General features: G+C 43.0%; 1 protein-coding gene and 1 pseudogene across 1 annotated transcript in view; both read right to left on the reverse strand.

The window, feature by feature from the left end:
• LOC147748306 (coagulation factor XI-like) overlaps positions 1-25,257 on the reverse strand; it is a 67,946-nt gene that overhangs the window by 18,047 nt on the left and 24,642 nt on the right. The window contains exons 4-7 of the mRNA XM_086960105.1: positions 13,159-13,321; positions 11,061-11,170; positions 5,033-5,201; positions 2,566-2,669 (exon numbers count right to left, since the gene is read on the reverse strand). Coding sequence (XP_086816231.1) covers positions 2,566-2,669; positions 5,033-5,201; positions 11,061-11,170; positions 13,159-13,321 — 546 coding nt within the window. The remainder of the gene's footprint in view (positions 1-2,565; positions 2,670-5,032; positions 5,202-11,060; positions 11,171-13,158; positions 13,322-25,257) is intronic.
• LOC147748307 (large ribosomal subunit protein eL19 pseudogene) lies at positions 2,703-4,930 on the reverse strand (annotated as a pseudogene).

A 25,257-nucleotide genomic window follows, 5' to 3' on the forward strand; every position in this document is an offset into this window, starting at 1 on the left:
TTATGACATGTGTCGCACAGAAAGTAGGGCCTAGGTAGTTTATATGGCAGGGTTTTATATAAATAAAAGTTTGTACATGTATTTTTACGTTTTACATGTCCTGGTAGTGAAAAACACCTAACATTTATTTTTCACTACTGGGAGACCTAACCCCTCCCATAGGATAATATTGGGGATTCCTAATTACATTTAATAGGCTGTAATTCCTACCTGAGGAGAGGTAGATATGTCATGTTTGGTACCTAAGAAATTTTAATGATAAACCCTTTTAAATTACTTCCTTTATCCGAGCAAAAACGTAACATATTAACCCATACTAAATGTATCCACCACCCCCGGAGTGTGGATGAAAGTGGAGGTATCCATTTCAACGACAAAACAATTGTCTGCAGCTCCATAAACACAGTAGGCCATGACCTCAAAGTATTATCTTTATTTCAAAGTGATAATTGTATGTTTTGTTTTTAGTCTTACAAATTATCAGGTTAAACCCTTGGTATTACCATATTTTTGGTACACACCTGAAAGCCAAGTATTCGTATCAGGCAGGAAGAGGGTTAGATCTCCTAGATAGGTCACACACAAATGATTACCTTTGCTATTTACCTCTATTTATTTCCTTTCAATTCCATACCAGACCAATTTTGGCTCCTAATCTCTACTCCCTTTACGGTCCTACTGGCTCCAAATGTTTTCTAGGTAGGTCGCCATACTCACAATCAATTGTAAAATTGATGATGCGTGTTCTTTTCTTTTTTCGAGAGGTAGGTGAAATGTGCATGTTAGTCATACTTGTATGTTCAGGGTGAGCAGTACATAATTTTAACAATACCATGTTCAATGTTTTAGGCATACTATTCTACTCTGCACAATCAAATGTGTTCATTATATTTACAGAGGCATGATCTTGCATATTACTCCTAGCTAAAATACAGTCTGCGAATGATTAATGAAGCCAAGAAATGTTTTGCCAAAGTTCCAAAACCAGACATTTTTCAAGCAATTTTTACAAACTAACCGACACAATTGACTGGAAGTTTGAACCTAATTTGTGTTCTCTATTAATTTAGGAAGACAGAATCTAGAACCTCTGCAAAGGATCCAATTTGGCTTTTTAGTCTCTGGAACGGAGAGCAAAAAGTCCCTGCTATTAGTGATCATTAGTGTTTCACTTTTTCAGAAAAATTCGCTTGCAGCCGATTTTCACCAAATGCCTTTCCCTCTCAGCGGCAGCTTCTCTGCTAAAGTGACGGAGCATTGCCCCACTGCTCTGTGAGCAGGTCAAAAAGTAAAAATAAAATGATAATAACAATGCGTTATCACTTTATTTGTCCGTGGCTAAGCTGGTTAGGGGTGGAGCGGGCTGGACTGGGCTGTTAGAGGAGCAGGGGAGAGGAGTGGTGAGCAGTCTCTTAAGTGCACATGAATGTTTTGGCTGGATGTCTTGGGCCGGCCAGACATGCACACTTTGCATGTTCTCCACCGAGAACATGCACAGGCTCCCAGTCCCTCTCTGAGTGCCGAACCACAGCACTCAGACCAATCACAATGCTGCTGTAACAGCATGTGATTAGCTAGGGGAGCCTGGGAGCATGTGTGCTTCCTGCTCCTGCAGTAGACTGAAGAGCCAAAGAGGACCGAGAGGTGGCAACTGGCCTACAGGTAAGAGATTTAAAAAAAAAAAATATATATATATAAATCCCTCCCCCCACCCTGCCCAAACTTGCCCCACACCGCGGTTAAGCAGCAGCCGCCACTGCCCTCTTTTCTGGAGGGTATAATTGTAACCAGAAATTGATGGGCTAATTTATAAAGGTAAACTTTCACTTTTGTGTAAGTTTACGATTGTTTGCTATTCACAAAGGGATTTACGAGAAATATCTCTACAAGTGCGGAGTCTCTTCACATGAAAAGACTTATCTATTCATGTGCGGAGACCCTGCACTCGTAAAGAGACTTCTCATAAATCCACTTTTGGATAGCAAATACTCGTAAACTTACACAAAAGTGTAAGTTTACCATTGTGAATCAGGCCCAAAGAGACCGTTATGTATCAAACAAAGGATCAAAATGTTAACTGTTTTGTCTGGTGTTTTTTTAGGATACCAGATAACAATATTTTTATCCTTTATTTGGCAATACATAAACTATGAGGTGGATCCATTTGAGAGTCACGGATTCAAGACAGTCAAAAGTTAGCTAGAATCCATGTACATAAACCATGCAATGCATGGGCTCAACTAAAATTAGTAGTCAGAAATACACAAAAGTGTTGAAAGAAAGAAAGGCAGATTATCAACACTACACATAAGGACCATATTTGCCTAAAAACCGTTCTCCTAAAATTGTAGCTCCTGATTTAGTGTTATCCTTGAGGTGCATCTGCAGACAAATAAACATTGCACTGAGAAACCAGGATCTATCATCAATTAACCTGGCAGATTGTCTTGCCATACAATTTGATGTTTCAACCTCAGGGCACTTACTCACAGACACCCCAAATGTGAAGCCTGTTTTAGAATTCACCTTAAACTTAAGCCATGCAGGTGAATATATTTAACTTACTTCTTTTAATCCCAAAGCTTCTTAGCGAGAAGCCTGAAACGACGTTGTTTAACCGAATGAATGAAGGAGACATCGTGGCAGAGCTCTTCAGATAGCAAAAGAACCTATTGAAAAACAGATTACCAACAATCAGAAATTAAATATTGAAATCTGCCCTATCATGGGCTACAGGCATAATGTGCATTTGTTCACAGTTTAACCATCTTAGCCATCTGAAAAGACTCAGTTGCTGCTCCTTTGATTAATGTAGACAACCCACAGAAGAAACTGCAGGGCATTTAAAAGGGAAGAGGACATTGTCAAAGAATCCACGGGATGTTCTGGAGTATAAAACATCCACTCCAATCCTACATTAAATTGTGACTGCTCTGACTAGATACTCATGTTGCCTCCTCTTCTCCCAGGTTTCTGTCTCCAATACCAACTCCTCTCTCAACTCTCAGTTTAACAAATAGTTTGAGAGGTCTGGATTTCAGCACCTTTTGGAGTCTGGGGACCTAGAAGAGGCTGCCCCCTGGGCCAAAGTCTTCCTTTGCTCCTATTGGACAGATTTCAGTCGCAGAGGACACAAAAGTAGCTCCTATGTGCCTGTACTTTTGTGGTTGCCAGAAATAATCATGTTTTTAATATGTCATTTATGACCCATGTTTTGATGGCCCCAAAGAAGGCCCAGAATAGACTGCAAGCCCATGGACAGTGCACAAGCAAATAGTAGACACTTAAGCTGCTTGCCTTCAAACCAATTATGAACATGGTCTATATGGGCCGTTCACACCTGCAGGAATGAAGAGAAATAGGAATTTTAACAATAAAGTTTGTTAATGCATATCTGAAGTTGATGCTTCAACAATGAAACTGCAAAGTGAGTGGTATTTTGCCTTGCATAGCTTCAGTGTTTCTAAGTTCATACAGGTTGTCTGTGAGCCATGTCAGGCTGGGTGTGATAACAGATTGTTCCAGTGGGAGGAGTTCTATTGGTGAAAGTTGAGAATCATTAGTATTGGATGTTTTATGGCACTGATTGACGCTCACTATTTACACACTGGAAGAACTGACTACTTTCTGTTCTCGCCCTCCTCTGAGAGTGTCTTTATGATCTCTTCCTTCTTTTCTTGCAGGTGTTCTTTGCATCTCTTGCGAGCCTTCTTAGTCTTCGACCTGCGAACTTCAGCCTGGCAATACAGGAGCTGCATGCAGGCTTTGTCTGCCTTCAGTTTGTGAATGTGCTACATTAGATGCAATTGTTCTTGAACACATTACCCTTGACTTTCAGGTAAAGGCTGTGGTACATGTGTCGGTCAGTCTTCTGGGACTCACGGTATCCTCAGGGAAGAAAGCACAGGATTCTTACTCATCCATGAGAGCTTCTTCTGGCATACCTACATTGACAGTACTCTCTTACTACCGCCCATGTGCCTGCTCTTGCTGCTAATGAGGATGTTCCTTCTGCAGCGGGCACAGGAGTGAACAAGTGCAGGCTTGTGGATAATCAGACCATATTTCACCAGATTTCTGATTTGCTGGTTAGATTGCATTGGCAATCGTATTTGTTTCACTAGGATTCAGCCATACTTTTTCTTGCCACAGTGCAATATGCTGGAGGCAAGCTTCTTCTGAAGCCCAAGAATACTCAAGGGAGCAGCCCGGCCAAAGATCGAAAATTGAGAATCGGCTGAGGTAACATCTATGTTTGTGGTGGTATGTCTGTGAACGTGCCTTGTATATCTGGCTAACGTGTGAATAAACCTACATACAAGTCTACAGAGTCGTCTATGTACAGCTGCAGCCTGTGCTACCTGCAACAGAACTCAGCTTGGATTCCAGACAGCCAGATCGACCATGTATCCCATTCAGCATCCCACTGGGAGCTGGAGGCTTCGGAGGCCGGCTTTTGAAGGCCATGGCCATTGCATGCACTTGAGTGACTTTCTCCAGCTCTGAGGTGAAATGAAGCAGACTGAGCAAGAAAGATAGAAAGAATACATTAAAAGAGGGAGGTAATGGGGAGGAAGGCGCAGGCTTTGAACATATTTTCCTTGGCTGCTTTTGATTTTGTATTTCCGCCTTGACTCAAGAAGAGTTTTGATTGACTATGACCAAATTAGAACATGTTCCTAAAAGAGTAACAGACTTTTGCATTTGGATTGCTTTGAGACATTTTCTATCACCCCAAAAATATCCCACGAATAAGAAGAGGGAAACATCAAGCTCAGTCAAATCTCAAAAGAATTGGTTTCTAAGGGACTGGATCACCAATACTATGAAAAGATGAAGAATAATGCCCAGGGGTAATTAAGGATGAAAAGCTTAGAAACGTGCCGTGCTGAAATGTAGCTTACATGGTTAGAAGATTTGCAGGTTTCATCTAAATCTATCCACAAGGTCAAAGTTAAAGCATTACTACATAGTGGTGATCACCACTGTATATTAAACATATAGACAGACAGACAGACAAATAGTGTTTTACTTTCTGTTGTCAGCAGTCCATTCTTCTGTGTGAAATGTGAAGTACTGGCAGCGAGGATGGTTGCTGCAGATGAGCTGGCAGTTCTCAGCATCAGGAGCCAGAACCCGATCAAAGTCATTGCCAGGAAAATCAACATTGGGAATGAGGAATTCAGGACATGTGGAATCACCTGAGTAGGGAGAGAAGGAGAAGAGAAGAATGAATTTTAATCAAACACTACCTTCCATTTCACCAAGATAAAACTGTCAACCACCCAATCTGCTGCTTCTGTAAGTGACAATTCGTTGGAAGTGGAGAGCATGACATGCCCTTAACCCACAGGCCTGTAGTGTAAGGCTTGAGGTTTTGACTCACTGAAAAGGACCCTTACCTGACTCAAGTGAGCGCTGGTTGAGGAGGCAGGAAACCACAATCAGAAACAAATGTGCAGTCAGTCCCAAATATAATCTAAACTAAATTCTGGATATACTTTGACAATATAAAAACCAACCAAATCTGTGAGATGAACATCCATTCGCACTAATTACAATTAATTTAAACAGAATTTTTTTTTACTAGTTTTGCAGTTTTATTGAACTGAAACGTGAGGTGAATTGGCAGGGTGGTAGAAAGGTTTGCGAGTTCTGGTCCATCTCCACCTCAGCATCAGGTGACTTAAGGCAAGTAGAAGACATGAAAGCTAGCAGAGGGTGACATGAGGGAAGGTAGATTGAGACGAGAGGGCAGGCAAGGCGACATGTGGGGAGGTGGAATGAGACATGAGAGAAGACAGAGGAAGGCATCAGAGAAAGAGGAATGAAACATAAGTAGGCAGGGGAAAGCACAACTATGGCAGAGGAAACATGAGGGTAGGCAGAGGGAGATATGGGAGATATGAAGGAAGCTGTGAGGAGAGGTGAGGGCAGGCACAGTAAGACACGGGGGAAGGATATATGAATGAAGGCAGAAAGAGGAAAGAAGCACAGCAGAAGCAGGAATGTGAGACGGCTGATGGCAGCATAGAATAGAATAGAATAGAAGCCATTTGTAGAGCGCCTGGTTACTCAAAACAGAGTGTCCCCGCGCTGAAAACTGCAAAGGAACCTGGAGGAGTGAATACAGGGGAAGAAGAACAGGGCCAGGGGGGGAGAGAGGGGGATCAGATGCGGGGGAAGAGGAGAGTTTTCAATTTTCCTCGGAATCTTGTTTCAGAAGGTTCCATGCGCATCTCGATGGGGAGTTCGTTCCAACCTTTGGCAGCCAGGTATCTGAACGAGGAGCCGCCCATCTTGGCTCTGGTTATTTTAGGAATTTTAAACATCGTACCCGCAGATCTAAGATTCCGGGTAGGGCGATGTATTGTAAGTAGACTGTGAAGATAGTCTGGGCCAGTTCCATGGGCGATGCGGTGGGCGAAGCACAGGGCCTTGAATTTAATTCGCTCCTTGATGGGGAGCCAATGGAGTCTAGTTAAGGCCATTTTCCCTGAGGCTCTACGAGGTAGCTTGAGCACAAGGCGCGCAGCGGCGTTTTGTGCACATTGGAGCTGGTGTATGCTCTTCTTGCTCAGACCCAATAACAAGGCGTTCCCATAGTCCAGATGGGGTGTGACTAGGGCATGCACAATTGTCTTTCTTGAGTCCAAGGGAAGAAGATCAAGGACCTTCCGAAGAACCCTCAGTATGCTAAAGCATCTTGCTGTGACTTTGTTCACATGAGATTTATATGACAGGTTGGAATCCAACGTTATGCCCAAGTTCCGCACCGAAGCCACAGGGCAGGGTAGACTGCCTAGTTCCGTTGGCCACCACATGTGGGACCAGGCGGAGGAGGATTTTCCCACCACCATCAACTCAGTTTTGTCGCCATTGAGGCGGAGGCAGTTATTGTTCATCCAAGCTGCCACGGAAGAGAAGCAGTTGGAGAAATTGGTGGCATCCTCCTTGTGGTCGGGTGTGAGTTTGAACATCAGCTGGGTGTCATCAGTGTAGCTAACAATGCCCACCCCATAAGTCTCTACTATGCGAGCCAGGGGCTCCATATAGATATTAAATAGGGTAGGGCTCAAACTTGAGCCCTGAGGGACCCCATGGCTCGCATTTCTCAGAGAAGACTTGAAGGGGGGGCAGTGTAGCTGAAAGTTTCTGTTGGTCAGAAAAGACTCCAACCACGCAAGGGCTGGCCCCCTAACTCCCATTCCAGACAGCCGAGACAGCAGCGTTGAGTGCAGCACGGTATCAAAGGCTGCACTTAGATCTAATAATATCAACGCTGCTGTCTCTCCCTCATCCGCAATGCGCCTAAGACTCTCTGTGGAGAAAAGTAGGGCTGACTCAGTAGAGTATCCGGCTCTAAACCCAGATTGAGTAGGGTGTAAGAGCGAGTGATCTTTAAGATAGCTCATGAGCTGTATGTTCACTACTTTCTCCACAATCTTGGCACAGAAAGGGAGGAGGGATATGGGGCGAAGATTCTGGAGTTGGGAGATATGGATGTTAGCCTTTTTTTTAAGGGGATAACTTGGGCGATTTTCCAGGTATCTAATACCTTACATTCCTCGAAGGACAGGGATACAATTTGGTGGATGTGGTAGATGACAGTAGACTCCATGACTCCTCTGCAGTGAGTCGTGGGCATACGTCACTCAGGGAACCAGATTGTATGCTGTTAACAATGCTGAGTAGTTCTTGTTTCTCCGGGGTGATAAAACACGTAAGATCACAGCTCCTCGTGTTGCAATTGTTAACTTCTGTCGATTCGCTAGATCTGGACTCCTCTTTTGTAAAGGTGGCATGGATTTTGCCAATCTTGTTGACAAAAAAATCAGCAATGGAGTCACATATCTCCTTCGAAAATGTATCCTGAGCTTCCAGTCTAGTAGGAATGGTAAGTTCTCTATAGATTGAGAATAATTCTTTAGTAGGATTATCCGCTGAGGCAATTTGTTTTTGAGGTGGCAGCTTTTTTCCAATCTCACTAATTTATGGTATTTGTGAAGTTCAGTCTTGTAAAGTGTTTTGTCTGCTGGATTATAGTGCTTTCTCCAATTGCGCTCTAGCGTTTTACATCTGGCTTTGGCTAGTTTTAATTTTTCAGAGAACCATGGCGCAGTTTTTGACTGCCTGACAGGAGGCTTAGATGTCCAGGGGGATATTTTATCTAAGGCATTGGACAGCCAGTTTTCATAGTTTTCATAGGCCTCTTGGAGGGAATTGCTTCGCAGGGGAGGGTTTTATAGGAGAGCAAATATGAAGGTTTCATGATCAAATTTCTTCCAGTTTCTATGTTTAAGAAAAGGGGGTTTAAAGGTATTGTTATTTATGAGAGTATTATGTATTAGAAATGGAATAACAAAGTGATCAGACCAGATGATTTTTACCGGAGGAAAGGTGGTGATGCCTTCCCAGTTGGCGAAAATGGGGTCAAGGAGATGGCCATGTTGGTGGGATGGAGCAGTCGATTGAAGGCTCAATCCCAACGATGCCAATGCCGTGGCCATCTCTTGAGCATCTTTGCACTCCCTATCCTCAAAATGAAGATTTAAGTCCCCTAGGATTATGAACTTTTTATAGCGTAGAGCTGGTTGCGTTATGTACTCAAAAAGATTGTTTTCGAATTGTCCAACTGCTCCAGGAGGGCGATATATTAACAGGCCGTTAATGATGTCTCTCGGTCCATAGTTGATGGTAAATTGGCCACTTTCACTGTGCAATATATTAGCTTTAGTAAGAGTGCATTATAACTCAGTTTTATGAATTATGGCTATCCCTCCCCCTCTTTGTTTATATCTGTCAAGATGCAGTAGGCAGTAGCCAGGGGGGATGGCTTCTAGCGCATCTGGGGCAGACTCATCATCCAACCATGTTTCAGTTAAAAATAAGACATCGAGATTGTTATTCGTTATTAGGTCATATATTTCCAATGTATGTTTTTTCATTGATCTACAATTGAGTAGTATCATATTTGGTTTTGCTGAGAACCGAGTCTTACTTTTGGGTGCAGAGAAAGTGTAGTTACAGTATTCACATGAAATAGGTAGACTATCAGCTGGATAGTGATGATCACCGCCCTTATTCGTTTCCGGACATAGAGCGAGAAGCTCCTGTTTCGAATAATGTCTTACCGGGTCAGGAGCAGTAGATGGTGTTAATGGGCTAAGGGGAGTCGCCCAGCGCCCCGGTCTGTCGCAGACGGGCTGGACTCTGGCTTGACTCCGGCGCGAAGACGGCGCGCCCGCTGAACGCGTCCGCTGCGCGGAGTCATAGCCGTTTATTTTTATAGTCTTTCCTCTCGCCCCAAGGGAGGAAGCCCTGCCCAAGATGGCTGCCGCACTAGCTCTGCCCTAACCCCAGGTCGAACAGCCCCAAGATCGGCCGGACCCTCTGAGGGAGGTAGCGCTGGGTGTGGTGAGTAAAGAGATGATCAGGATTACTTTTGCAATTTTAAAAAGATGTCTTGACCCAAAATCGGAAAAGACAATCAGCGTCGCGTTAAATCCGCGCGCTAAGTGCAGGGGGGCAAAGGACACAGGGGGTAGTGCAATCAAAGTAAAAGCATAGGATTACGACAAGAGGGCAAGCAGTGCAAGACATGATAAAGAGATGGCAGAGGAAGACCAGGAGATCAAATCAGCATGAGTAGTGCTAGCAAGCAGAGGAACGGAGTGATGGCAGAGACAGTGAGAGCTGTAGAGAGAGGGGAGATAATGTAAGAGCAAGAGGAGGCAAAGACTTTGAGTCAACAACACAACTGAGGGCAAACAAAGACTGTGAAAGCAGGCACAGAAACAAAGAGGAGTCTTAGAAAAGGGCCAGCGGGTTAGGCAGAAGTAGAAACAGTAATGGTGGATACAGGGGGGAAGACAGTGGGGGCAGACAGAGGAAGAGTTGTTTAAAAAGCAAGTGGTGGTTGAAAGCAGAGAGATCAGGTAGATGAATGAATATGGTACTATTAGTCTATGTTTGAAGTCATTAATGTAATCCTTAAATCTCCTACGGGAGATGCCTCCAAGCCAAGACTCATCTCATCCAGGTCATCCTATTGGAGTTTTTTTCCACCACCCATCTATCTGTAGGTGGCCTACTCCTACAGGCACAAATCCTGTCTGTTCCATGATACCCACAATACATACACCTACCTCATTTCTTACAACACTCTTTCCATCTGCCTCACTGTAGCTGATTTTTGGTCCTATTTGTCCTTCTCAGACAACAAACTTTAAAACCCAACCAAATGGCCATCCATCCTCCTACCTCAACCTCTTGTTCCTGCCAGCATCCGCCAAAGAAACCACTCTTTTCTATGGTCACCGCACCCTGTTGACCTGTACTGCGAGACCTCCACTGCTATTGCTCAAGAGGTAGATTTTGCAGCCAGGAACCAGAGAGGCTGTAAAATAGTATGGAAGTGGGTTCTAAAGTGAGGTCAATGAAGTAATTGGCGAAGAGTGTTTGTGTGCACATGAAATGAGTCACAATTGCTGTTGTTGTGCGACTGACCTTACTAGGGGGTCAAGTAGGATGGCCATAAATGGAACTACATCCATGGCCAGTGCTCACCTCACTTACAAGTGGGCCTGGCAGTGGAATTACACATTGCTTTCAAAGTTTTTAATGACCCCTTAGCTGGAGTTGAAGTCAACATTGTGCATGGGCAGGTAGGGGGTCTTTGGGATCTGTTGGCCAGAAAACAAGAGCACAGGCGTGATTGGTGGACCGTCTGGTTCGAAAAGAGAAGAACCTTTTAAGTTGTGTCTTGTGACTGTGGGGTTGGAGAAGTATGCAATGGAGCCATCAAGAGAGGACTGATTTGTCATTATGAGGACATGGGATATCAGATAGAGCTTTAAATGTCTGAATTTACTGTTTAGTGTATCTTGTAGTTTCAAACATGATGTGGCAGAGGATGAGAAAAAGAAATTCACTTCATACCATGAAGCAAATGTACTGTGTGACCATAAACATCACAATGGCTAACCCAGGAATATTTCTTGCATTGATTTCTACACACTCATTTCACAGAAGCAACCAGACTATTGTCCAATACTTACAAGTGCTGTCATCGCAGTTCCTTGGGCTGAACCCAGACACAACATTGCCAAGGATATTAATGACTGGCGGAGATGGCAGCTTTGTAGCGAATTTCTGGAAGCACAACTTACTGGAATTGAAAGGCAGAGCATTCTCATTAAAGTTACTGCTTTATTGATATCACAGAGCTTTTTCATAAATATACATAATGATATTGATCCCAGACCTCTCATTAAATACACAGCCTTGCTGATACCACAGTGTTTTTTAATTAAATATTTGTCCTTCTTAGTAGGCTGTACTATACTGCAGTGCATATCGGAAGCATGAAACACTGCTCTCCCTTTAATAAAATCAAATGAGCTTTCTCCAGGTAAAGCTATCTTTGCTAAGCTCAATGACCCAAGCCTCCCTCGCAGCCATTCAATCCATGCACGCTCTTCATCCTTTTGCAACTGTAACTCCTACAGAGGGAGGGACACAGAGAAGGTATCAGAGTAGCAGTATTTATCACTAAGGGCCCTTCGTCACCAGAGAAGCAGCTCATATGCTCATAGAGGAGTGGTAGGATCCTGGAGTAGGTGGCATGACCATGGGCAACTGCCTTGGTCATGCCTTTGCGATTCTGATTTGGTACATCTTTAGAAAAGACTCAGAACAAAATCCACTGCTTATGCGATTTAGGGTCGGAGGTGTGTGTGCAAAATCATACAACTTAATAAAATTGCTACATTTTGTGGAAATTACACAAATGGAGTAAAATTCAATTTCACTGGTTACATGCATGAAATTTTCAAATGAGGACATAACCCGATGAAAGAAGACATGATAGACAATGTCAGGAAAATGGTGTGAGCAAACAATTTCACTTAGTGAGACATTTTCTAATCAATCCAGTCCGTCATAAAGAAACAATTTCACCACATTGCATAATGCAAACATTTACAAAGTTCACAAGCTTGATTTTTAGCTCAGATAAATTTGGCAGTAGTCTTGTGTAGTTTGTTTACAAACAAACTAACTGCACAAGACTCCTAATGACCATTGTCATTACTGCACAAATTGTTGATTTTGCTTAGGGATCATTTTCAACAGGGATCATTTGATTTCAATTCTATCAAGAATGTGTGCCCATTATCATACGCTTTTATATGTTTTGTCTCAACTTGTAATAATAAGAGAACAAATTATAAATACCCGTCCTTTACCTTTTATCCTGATGAAGGCTTCCTATTGATCTATGCACATGAGCCAAAATGCTATTGCCGCCTAATACATAAAAACGTGCGTATTATATTATACCAGACATTTATAATGAAATAGAACATTATGAAATAGCCTTCATCTATAAGATTATAAAATTCTCATGACCAATTGATGATCTATCTTTGTTGATTAAGGGTCTACTGTAGAGTTTGTTCTACATGGTACTACATGGTAAACATGACAAAATACCTAGTCCTGCAAACCCTTGGTTCACCTGCCTCATTTTGCAGCAGCCAGACCTGTGGTTTTCTGTCGACAAAGCATCTGTAGGGCTGTCAGTGGAAGGCATTATATCGCAAATCCTATTTTCGGTGGGTGATGTAATCTTTTTTTTCTGTCTGTCACAACCAGGAAAAACATGTAGCCCAAAAAGTTGGTTTGTTTCCCAGCACACATCCACTGTAATGCTAGGTGGATCGGATATGTACTGGACCCTACCTATCGCTTGGTAGCATAATAGAATTTAGAGTTCAGAATTCTACAACCAGAGACTTCCAAGTGCTGGAATGAATAAAAGCAGGTATATTTGGTTGAAAAGAAAACCACAATCTACAACACCAGTGATCTACAGACAACATGTATTAGAATGCCCTGTCAACTAAGAGCTGTTTCCCTCTATAGGTCGATGATTTGTGATGGGTAACTAAAGCTCTCCAAATGTTCATGGGTATACATTTGTGATTGTATATATGGTTTGGTATTGTGGAGCCCCTTTCTCTATTTGGTACCACTGTACCTGAGGCAAATCTTCTGAAGTTCATATGTGAACAGGTGTCAGACTGAACTATAGCCTGTCAAATGTTTCTGCAAAACATATTGTTCCACAATAATACCATGCCACTGTGTACCTACCGCAGCTCGGGAGCTGGATTATACTGCTCTGTAACATAGGTGAAGAACTGACAGTCAGGGGAGTTGGTGCATGAATCCTGGCACTCAGTGGGATTTTCTCGGATGAGAGCCCTTATATCGCTGCCAAAGAAGTCAACGTCTTTGTAGGTTTTCGTGAAACAACCTTAAAGTAAGCAGAACAAAAGTATATCATACAAAGAGGTCACCTAATGTTTAATATTACTTAAAAAGTAGATTACAATGGAACTGGCACATAGAATATTTTCAATTTAATATAGATTATTGTAGTCAGTTCCTTAAAAAAGGTATACCCAATAAAATAACCTGACTCTTAAAGCAAGCAATGCCAGGGTAACGCAAGTGACCAAATACATCCTTTGACCCATAGACAATGATAGGAGTACCAGACATCATGATACCATCAATTATATCTCTGCAACATAAAAATTGACTTTTATGAAGCACACGTCATAAAAAATTGAAGCAGCCCTAGTCCTACATCAGCAGGTTCTTGTGATCCAATATGGCTACCCTGAAGTATGACACTCCACACCCAGCTCATCATTGGTCAGAGGAAACAGGACCATGTTACCATTTAAGGAGAATTAGGCTTTCTCTACAATCCAGAAAGATTTTTAAGATCTACAGAACCATTTCCAACTCAGTAACTGTCAACATGTTGTTGGACCTGGTACCAAATTTCCCATTTCCAACTCAAAAATGCAACAAACAGAGCTATGCAAGTGCTTAGTATTCACCAAAAATAGTGACTTCATTTATTCTATGTAGGCACATTGTATGCAGTGCGAATATCATGCATGACGTAGGTTAGGACATTTGTGGAATTTCTCTACCTTCAATAAAGGGTTTCAGATCCATACACAAATTTATTTCAAACGCTACTAGGAATTCTTTTCTGCAATCCCTATGGCATACGTGATTGGATCTACTGGATTTCAAGATACACGAAGGAAATACATTACACTTGCTTGTGCACACCCACAAACATATGGTTTGGTGAATGTGACTATATTCTGAATGCATCTCTATGGGATCGCTGACAGAATATCAGAAACAGAAATATCATGTGGACTTAATGTGTCAAAAATATCAAGGACCAAAATATAGAGCAGGTACAGGCAAAAAGTTAAGTATAGATTTACTGTTCTTAACCCCAAATCCATATACCTTGAAGATAAATTTATCGTCCAGGGACATATATTTGGAGTTATATATATTAAAACTTTGCTGAGCTGTAAAGACTTACCTTCACAATATTGGCATACTTGATATTATTGACATGATCTTTTGGTCCATGATTTTTCAGTTTCTGATATTCTGTCTAAATACCTTTCTTAGTTCACTCCTCTAAACGTCATCAAAGTTCAGAACTAAGTATGTAGAGTAAGAATGAGCTTGTACACTATAAAGTAGTTATTAAACGTACGCAAAAGCATTCACCATGTTTCATTGCTACAGAATACTGCATAAAGTATGTGTATGCTATTAATGACCTTTCCAGTTGCAAGTCTGTCAGAAGAAAAATGGGGATCTAGCCAACAAATACTACATTGTTTACATTTACATATAGTTTTTGCAGACATTTATATATAAATGTATTTTTATGGGTTCCTAAGGCACAAATATCGGTACTGCCCGAAGGTCCCTCTGTGAAAGGGTGTTAGACCTGTCAGCTTTAATGTGGTCTTCTCCCAAACTTTTTGCTTGCTTGCCTCCAATTTGCTGGATTTTTGCTTGTGTTAGTCTTAGGTCTCGGTGCACTCTGCCACTGATATATCAGTGATTAAGTGCTTGTGCTCACTCCCCTAAACATGGTTTCATTGACATATACCAGTTTGTCATGTTTAATTTACTAGTAAGGCCTTGTGGAGTGATATCCTCTAAATTAGAGCATTGTAATGTTGGGTGCTCCACTGAAGACAATGGAGTGCTCCATGCTTTTACGGGCCGTTTAAGGCCCGCAAAGCAACATTCCAATGTTGTTTTCAAAGGACTCTCGGAGTACGAGGGAATTTATTTATTTTCCAATTCTGTTCATTAATCAAATAACAGACAGCGAAGATCAAAATAAACTTTGGTTCCATGTCCCCTACAAAGAGAATCACCAAGTAAGGCTATTATCCACTTTACATAATAGGACATTGTATACAATGAGATCGATCCCTTCACATATTTCACTGAAATAGTCCCATAGAGCTGCAGTAGTGTAGAAAGGGAGAGATCTATGATTCCCCCCCCCCTATCCCCAGTTATCTTAGGAGAATGCACATGTCGGCCAGGGGTTACAAACATTATAAAGAGGCCCAGGATATTGTAGTCAATATAAAAGAGTCCACTTATTGAGAGATCAGTATAAACGTTAGTATCTGGCCATGTGGGACAATTCAATATAAACGTATAGGTCTCTGGACGCGGGGCCTTTTAAACTATCAAGGCAACAGGGAACTATCAGTAATGTTATGTATATATGGATATATATATATATATATATATATATATATATATAAATAAATAAATAAATAACTTAGAGAAGAAAAGAAAAATAAAGAAAAAAGAGACATTAAAAAAGGAGTAAGGAGGGGGTGCGCTGAGTGGGTTCAACTTCCATGGGAGTGTCAAAGTCATTGGGGGGGATCCCTCCGGTGAGTCCGGTTTCTGGCCCCTAGCGTATTGTTCAAGGGAATCTGCAAACAACTGTAAAGCATGTAGGCGGGGTGGAACCAGTCTGGAGTGTCTAGGCATAGTAAAATAGTGCCAAATACGAGTGAATTTGGCATCTGTGTGGTTAATGTGGGCAGTGAGGAATTCAAGGGCTTGAAAGTTCCACAAATAGAAGAACCAAGTGACAATGGGGGGGAGGGTGTGGCTTCTTCCAATATAAAGCAACGGACTACCTAGACGCCCCCCAGCAAATGTAAAATCAAGCACCAGTCCATGTGTGTCATTGCAGTCAGTGTTAAAGGCTTAATGTGAGGTTCCGTGACGATTTGAACCCGTGTTTTCAAGTTTGTCGGAAATACATAATATTGGTATCAGCGAACCGCAAATGATCCATTTAGTATATCCTGGTGTTTCCGCTACGAGCAAGAGCACTCCTTTTTATAAACACATTTCTGATCTACCCACGGCATCCATCTTAGATCATGGCCGCCATTTTGTGTTTCTTGCCCTCACATACGCAATAACCTCTGATCACTTCATTTCGATCAAGGACACGTAACCTTAGCCGGAGATTCACCTCTTTCTTGAACACGTGCACCTTAAATCAGATCACGCTGTAGCTGCATGACTCGACAAAGGCTACCTCCTCTGCCCGAGGCCAGTCCTGCCAAACTGGTCTTCGTGTCCATTGTCCTGATCATGATTAGGCGGCCGAAGCCGGTAGCCTTGCCCATTTACAACCCACAAACATCCCTTATCCCACTTTTCTATCTTCCACACCTGGCTCTGTTTCTTTCTTTCTGAATCTTTATTAGGGGGAGGTAACGAACTTTACGATGAGGCGGTCCGGGTCCTGAATGCAATATTGACAGGGAATTGTGACAAACTAGTGGGAACCCCTCTCTTCGCAATGTTTGGCCTCAGATATTATCGACGGTTCCTGTGTAACACCAAATATTTATTGTTTTAGACACAAAGGTTTTGGGAATGTATTACATGTAAAGAATTCGCCCCCAGCTTAAAATTTAGTATATAAGGAGCAACCCGCTTTGTACACATTGAACAGGCTCCTGGTTACTGCCCGCGTGTAGTATCTGTGACTTCTGTGTCCCTGCAGTAATAAACCTTTGGTCTTTGACGCCACCATCGAGAACCCCGTGTTTCTGTTCATTTGTGCACCAAGGCAGGTGGAACTCCGGGGTCTTTGGGTGTTGTTCCCTGACACCTCTGGACGGAACCAAAAAGTCCAGAACTCCAATTGGCGCCCAACGTGGGGCGACGTCATTCGGTACCGGTCCAAAAGCCTGAAGAGTTCGAGAAGCTTCGTGTGAAGATTCCTGAGGGAGGCGCCCCACTTCATCGATCCCGGCATATCGCAAAAGTGGCCCGAAGTTCTCTTACACGAGGGTTTCCCGTTCAGGACGGCTGCAGTGGGCCGTTGCCTTGACCGTCGCCCTGTCTTGGACCCGAGGTGCAGTCCTTAGTACGGCGAAACGTGACGGGTTTCTCCTTGGTGACGTCTTCAGTGACTCAGTTAAGTATTTAGTGATAGCTAGCTGGTTACTTTGTGAGGATTGTTAAAATCCTTGATCGGTTCTTGGTTTGGTTTGGTTTTGTCAGATTATCGCTGGATGTTCTAGTTACGATAATCTATTTGGTTTAGTTTGGGTATCGATACATCAGTTCGTTTTGGTAGGCCTAAGTTCTTGGTTCGAGTGCACATATTTGTTTCGTGTTCGTTTGTTTTGTGTTCCGGACTGAAAATGGTAAGTCGGAAAATGTTGTCTTGTTTTGGTTGCAACCGTGACTCACGATTGGAGGACTCTTGTCTGGTTCCTCCGATTGGGACTCCCCTATATGATTTATATTGTAAACATGGCGTGGGTCCTATATCTTATAATGAGGTATGGGTCCGTTATTGTAAGAAGGATGGTGTCCTTAGTTGGCCACTGCATGGTAGTTTTGAACCAGAGATTCTCGACAACTTAGAAGCGAAATTGTTCAGGAAGAAAGCCCGGCCGGCAATGTTTGATTCTTTCCGTTATTGGCGAAAAGAATCCAAACAGAGAGAAATGAAAAGGTTGAAGAAAGAACAGAAAGAACAAGAAGAGTTAACTCTAGAGCAAGCGGCTAAACAGTTGCAGGCTAACGAGTGTGAGAAGGCTATAGATGTAGCCATTAGAGAGCATGATCTAGCGATTGACAAGTGCTATCCTGCCTTGCCATCGAAAATGGCTAAGATACTGGAGGATTCTGAAAATGATCCTCTGCTATCTTATCTGTTAAGGTCACCTCCACCGTATGCACAAGGTGCTACGGCTCCGCTTGTCCCGAATGTTCAATTGCCGGTTGCTGGACAACCTGGTGTTCCTGCTCCTGTCCCCCAGAATCAAGTTCCCGTACCTCCTGTGATGAATGTGAATGTTCCTACAGCTCCTCCTCTTCCTGCACTGCCAGCTTCCATACCTACCTCTGTACCTACCGCTCCAGAAACTATTTTCCTCGATACTCCTACTGTTCCGTTATCTATTCCTACCTCTACTGCGTTCTCTACGTCTGCGAGTGTGCTAACTCCACTTTCTGTTCGTCGAAGAATCACTGATTCTGTTACTAATATGCTGTCTCCTTTATATAAAACTCTAATTAAGACTCCTACTCCTGACTCTGTTCAGAGACGTAGTCAGCTTCCAAGTACTGAGGAACGAGGAATTTTAGATTCCACGGCTCTCAGATGGATTTCGAAGAGTAGAAGATATAGTACGAGAGATGTGCTAGACACATTTATGCAGTGGGGGGAACCAACGCAACGATACGTCTTTGATGAGATGTGCTCGTTGTTACGTGAAGAAATAGAAGAAGATGATGTCGAATCAGATTTGGAAGATTTAATTAGAGTTCAGAAAGAGTTCGCTGCTGGAATGATAGTGGGTGAGAATATAAAGGAAGCGATGGAACTTATTTTAAGTTTTAGGAATGATCCATCTCTTCGTTCGCCGAGAGATTTAGAAAAAGGTAAAATGAAACTAAGTCGCCAATATCCTATGAGGGAGGTTCCTCCAATATGGCGCGAAGCAATACAACGTGACGATAATGCAGGAATTGCAGCTGCTCCAGCACAGTTTCAACGAGTGTGGATACACATTCCATGGAAGCGAGCTGAAGTGTTAGCGGTGAAACAGGCCTTGCCAGATCCACGTAAGAATCCAGCTGGATATTACAAGGAATTAACACAGACAGTTGAGGCTTGTATAATGAACCTAGCCGACATCGATATGTTGTTTGGTAACGTAGTTCCGCAACCAGTGTGGGCTAAAATTCGTAGAGAGGATCATCAAGCTGCCTTAGGTGGTGATTGGGCAGCTATCACTGCAGCAGATGGTCAACAAATAGGTGGTGCAAAACCTGAACCTCTAATTGCTAATCTTCCAGGTAGAATAATTGATTTAATGAAGACTCTGATGCCAGCATTGCGTGTAAATTGGGACAAGCTGTCAGCATGCAGGCAGAAGAAAGACGAAAGTGTCTCCGACTTCTTCACGAAGTTTGAAGAGACTTTTGTAGATCATAGTGGTCAGGACATGAGTACAGAAGGAGGGCAAAGACTGTTTGTAGATAAATTTGTGCATAATTTGTTACCTGAATTATGCAATAAATTAAAGGATTCAGAAAGTGCGTGGGCTGTATCTACGACAGCGCAAATACTTGCAACTGCACAGTACTACGAAAATAGGGATAAAGAGGAAAAGGAAAAATCAGAGAAGAAAACGAAAGATTTAAAAACTAAAGTTCTTTTGCAGCAGGCGTATCCGCCTCGCACGAATCAGACTAATACGCAGCAAGGTTCGTACCAAAGGACAGATTATGGTTCATCAAGACCTCAATACCAGTGGAATCAGTGTGCGTACTGTAAGAAAGAGGGTCACTATAAAAATGAATGTCCGATCTTAGCGCAAAATAATGCAGCAGCAGCTCAGAGAGGTCGTGGTGGTTTTGTGCAGAATTCTAGAGGACGAGGACGAGGTGCTATGCCTCCACAAACGAATGATCGTCCCTCCAATCACTTTGATCAACGAAATGGACAATCTGCTCAGCAAAATAGATCTCAACAGTATCTTGTTGAGGACTATAATGAAGCAGATGAGGGTTTTCAGCAAAATGGGTACTAGGACAGCCATGGACAGAGAGAGGGAGTAGTATCAGTTCCAGTAGATCAGAGTGGGCCTTATGTCGCAGTAGCAACATCAGGTGTAGTCGAACCGTTTCTGTTGGATACTGGTGCCGCGAAAAGTTCTATCATTCATGCGAAACTCCCTGGCGCACCTTTGTCCGGCTCAACAAATGTTTCCGTAGGTTTTTCAGGCGCCCCTGTTTACAACCCGATATCTGGTCCTTTGTCTATTTCTGTTGGACCGTGCCAATTGAAAGCGCCCCTGATTTTGACGACAGGTTGTAATGAAAATCTGCTTGGTTTAGATTTGTTAAAACGACTATATGCGACATTGTACTGTTCTCCGGAAGGAGTACAGCTTACATTGGGTAAAAATATCACCTCTCCGATGTACTTGTCAATGGATGCACTCCCGCCGGAGCTACATTCACTCCCTGATTCTCTTTGGGCGACTGGTCCTAATGATGTAGGTCTCCTAGAAATTCCACCGTATGTGGTAACTTTGAAAGCGAATGTGAAATTTCCAAGAATTCCCCAATATAAAATATCGAGTGAAGGTGAGCGTGCACTTTTATTGATTGTGCAAGATTTGATTAAGAAAGGTGTGGTTGAAGAAACTAGAGGAAATGTCTGTAACAGTCCTGTATTGCCGATTCTAAAACGAACTGATCCTACAAAACCTCCAGTGTACAGGTTTGTCATAGACCTTAGAGAAGTTAATAAGATTGTAGTCCCGCAGTTTCCTGTAGTGCCAGACATTACTGCCTTGTTAACATTGATTCCTGCCACAGCTACATGGTTCTCAGTTATTGACTTAAAGAATGCCTTTTTCAGCATTCCAATAGCCGAAGAAAGTAGAGATATTTTCGGCTTCTGTTTAGGAGGTCGCAGTTTCAGATTTAAACGCGCACCACAAGGCTATTGTGAAAGTCCATCCATTTACAGTCAAGCATTAAAAAGCCAGTTAGATTCTTTTGTCCTTCCTCCAGGTTCTGCCCTAGTACAGTACGTAGACGATCTTTTAGTGGCTGCCGATGACAAGGAAACTTGCAAAGCAGCTACAATTTCCTTATTGCATCATTTGTCTAATTTGAATCACAAGGTGTCTCCTTCCAAAATGCAATATTGTTGCCAAGAAGTGACCTACCTAGGTCATCTCTTGTCAAAGGAGGGAAGGAAGTTGACCCCAGAGAGAATAAAAGCAATTACACAGATAAGTGTTCCACGCACACAGAGAGAAGTACGTGCCTTCTTAGGTATTACCTCTTACTGTAGGCAGTGGATTCCAAATTTTTCTCTTTTAGCGAAACCATTAGTAGCTTTGACTGGGAAAAATGTTCCGAGTCCGGTGCCATGGTCTGATGAATGTCAAGAGAGTTTTACTGAATTACGAAAAGCATTGTGTTCAGCTCCTGTATTGGGTACACCTGATTACAGTAAACCATTCACGCTCTACGTTCACGAAAGAGAAGGTTGCGCGTTGAGTGTTCTGACACAGAAGTTTGGTAATAAACAACGCCCTTGTGCGTATTTTTCATCAACATTAGATCCGGTAGCCAGAGCGTTGCCTAGTTGTTTGAGAGCTACAGCGGCAGCTGCAGCTTCCATTCGACAATCTGCTGGTTTGGTGATGAATAATATGCTAGTGGTCATGGTCCCTCATGCTGTGGATACACTCATGAACCGAACCAAGACACAACACCTTACCAGTGCTAGATTATCAGGCTATGAGCTGACATTACTAGCGAGTCATATTCAGATCAAAAGATGCAATGTATTGAATCCAGCAACATTGTTGCCGACTGATCAAGAGTCGAGTGATTCCGAGCCACATGATTGCTATTTCAAAACGGAGGAAGAGACAAAAGGACGCATTGATTTAAAAGATACTCCGCTATCAGATCCGGATGGTACGCTGTATGTGGACGGGTCATGTTTTAAATTGGAGAATGGTGATGTGACTGCTGCTTACGCAGTAACGACTTTGAAGACGATTGTGGAGACTGCAAGAGTGAGTCAGAATTCTGCCCAAGCTGCAGAATTAATAGCTCTAACGAGAGCGTGTGTTTTAGCTGAGGGAAAGAGAGTGAATGTGTTTACAGATAGTCAGTACGCATTTGGCGTGGCCCATAGTTTTGGCCGGTTGTGGAGAGAAAGAGGTTTCATTACGTCCCATGGGACTAAGATCCAGCATGGTCAGCTAGTTAACGACTTGTTGGAATCTCTAACCTTGCCGACTGAAGTTGCGATTGTGAAGTGCAGTGCTCATAAAGCAATCACGGATGATGTTGGTCGTGGGAATGCTTTTGCTGACGAAATTGCTAAACAGACAGCTAGAGACACGATGAGCAGAATGTATGTTGCTACGTCTGCAAGATGGATTGCTGAGTCTGGAATGTGTGAGGATACTATGGAAAGTGTGAAAGAGATTCAGAAAGAAGCAACTGAGGAAGAGAAACGTGTATGGAGAGAAAGTACGGGCAAGTTGGACTCGAATGGATGTTGGATTGATTTGACAGAACAGCAGCGTTGGATGTTACCCGATGCGTATGTGCTTGCAGTAGTGACGATGGCACATGGAGTAGCGCATATAAGTTCTAAAGGGATATGTAAGATGTTAGCTCCGGTCTGGAAGAATGAGGGAATCAGTAAGTGTGCAGAGAGAGTGGTGAAAAATTGTATGGTGTGCTTGATGCATAATCCTGGCAAGGGAACTCCAACTCCAGCTGGTCATTTCGCTCCTCCTTCCTGCCCCTTTGAAGTGATTCAGTTAGATTTCATTCACATGGAGCGCTGCAATAATTTGAAGTATGTCCTGGTGGTAGTTTGTGCTTTTTCCAGGTGGATAGAAGCATACCCACTAAAGGACAACACTGCCCTATCTACTGCCAAAATTCTTCTCAAAGAATTTTTCCCTAGATATGGAATGCCACGGATTGTATGGTCAGATAACGGAAGTGAGTTTATAGGGAAAGTTATGCAGAGTGTGTGCGCCGGCCTAGGATTGAAACAGAAATTTCACAGTGCAAACCATCCCCAGTCTGCTGGTTTAGTCGAGGGTTACAATGGCACCCTCAAGCTGAAAATAGCCAAAATACAAGCATCCACAGGTTTAGCCTGGCCAGACGCACTTCCCTTGGCCTTGTTATCAACGAGAGCAACAGTACATTCTAGAATAGGGCTTAGTCCTTACGAGATAGTCTTTGGTCGCCCGGCAAATATCTGGGGTGTACCAAGGCCTAAAGAATTTTGCTCCATAGAATATCCTATGTTGATAGACTACCTTTACGACTTGACTGCTAAATTGAGTCTTATTCATCAACAGGTTTTCGATGCTTTGCCAAAACCTCCGGAGAGTCCAGGGCATCAGCTGAAACCAGGAGATCTGGTTGTCATCAAGAACTTCGCGAGGACGAAGAACCTTCAGCCGAGATTTGTGGGGCCTTTTCAGATCTTACTGACAACGAGGACAGCAGTTCGTGTAGCTGGCCGTAAGCACTGGATACACGCCTCTCATGTTAAGCATGTTCCTTTGCCGCTCCCTTACGACGACTGGGTGAAAAAGGGAATTGGTGCCTCCGAATCTGAAATCACACCGAAGTTCATCTCTTTCAGCGATGCCGAATTGATTACTGACACTTCAAAACCTGACTCTCCTCCTGAATCTGCGAACTTAAACTCTGCAACAGCTGCTAGTGATACACTATTTTCCGATCAGACAGTACCAGCGAAGCAGAGATACAACCTAAGAAGCCGTAAAATGGACAAATAAAGCAGGCAACTGCATATTGTGATTTTGATATATTGAACTTTTGCCTTCAGCCAGGAAGTTTGCTATTGTTTATTGTTTTTAAAATTGCCTTGCCGTCTGGGTTGCCGTAGGGTCGTGGCTGTGTGCCTGGTTTGAATTTGCAGGGGTCTGACACAAGGTCGATCTTTCTGTTGGTTCTGGGAACTCCCAGGGCTGATAGAGGCATTTTCATCTACGTACACATCATCAGTGGTCGCGAGCGGATTGTAGAAGATGGAGCTTCCTGCGCTGCAACGAGAAAATGTGATTTATGTTCGCAGAAACAGACTTAATAGAATTCTTCATAGCAAATGCTTTTTGATGCAATGTGCCATTACATTTTTGATTGTTTTAGCAACATTGGTGGGTGGAATCGTCTTTAGTATAAATTTGATTTTTGTGCCAGTTACTGCAGTACCTCCCCTTGATCCTGCTATTTCTACTGTTTCTTCTATACACTCTTTTCACTCATTTCCGGAACATGAGCAAGCCAGACGCTCAGAGTTCACCAACAACACATTTGTACAGCTCTTACACCAACACCAACTGGTAGTTAACACTTCAGACTGCTGGGTGTGTGGTTTGATACCCCACACTATGGATAAAGGTATTCCCTATCTGGTTTTGCCTTACAGCTATAATGGATCATTTCAGGCCTTCCAAACCATCTTTGCTTATGCCCTTGAAACCTATCCTCCACGTCCACCGCGTTCCACTAAATATAACTCTGCCAACAAAGCCTTAGTCCAGGGAATTATTGACATGATCAAGGACGTCAATAATACTCCATCTTACCCTAGAGACGAATTGCGAGTATATTTAAGTTGGAATACTTCAGAGTATCGCCTTAGTTTAGGAGAAAGCAAGCGTAAAAGCTCAACTCCAATCTGTGTCGTACCTCACCGAGGTCAGGTCTGTTTGCAAGGTAACGGGAGAAATCCGAGAGCTCAGCTAGGGAGGAGTGAGTGCGTAGAGACTTATGTGTTTCCAGCTAACTCTTCCCCTGCCTTTCTTACTGCTAGGGGTACCTACTTCATTTGTCGAGACAGAGCTTATACATGGTTGCCTGCCGACTTTTCAGGATCATGTTACATTGCTCGATTGTTGCCTCCGACATACACTGCTTCATCTGATTACCACAGAACCAGAATAGCGAGAGGTGTCTTCAGCAAGGAAGATACCGCTGGTCAGGAAGCTGGAGACTTCTTCAAAGGCTTCCTTCCGTTCTGGGGACCTATGACCAATAGTAGAAACATACGTCAGCTAACACGGGTAGTTGAATCTACTATCACCGAAACTGCTGGTGCCCTTAGCAATCTGACAGCTGAGCTTCAGGCGGATAGGCTCATGACGTTGCAGAACCGTATGGTTCTAGACGTTATACTTGCAGATCGAGGTGGGGTATGTAGAATGATCCAATCGAGCTGTTGTGTCTTTATTCCTAATAATGCTCCAACAG

Source organism: Lissotriton vulgaris, chromosome 1_1 (genome assembly GCF_964263255.1).
Source record: "Lissotriton vulgaris chromosome 1_1, aLisVul1.2, whole genome shotgun sequence".
Taxonomy (NCBI): domain Eukaryota; kingdom Metazoa; phylum Chordata; class Amphibia; order Caudata; family Salamandridae; genus Lissotriton; species Lissotriton vulgaris.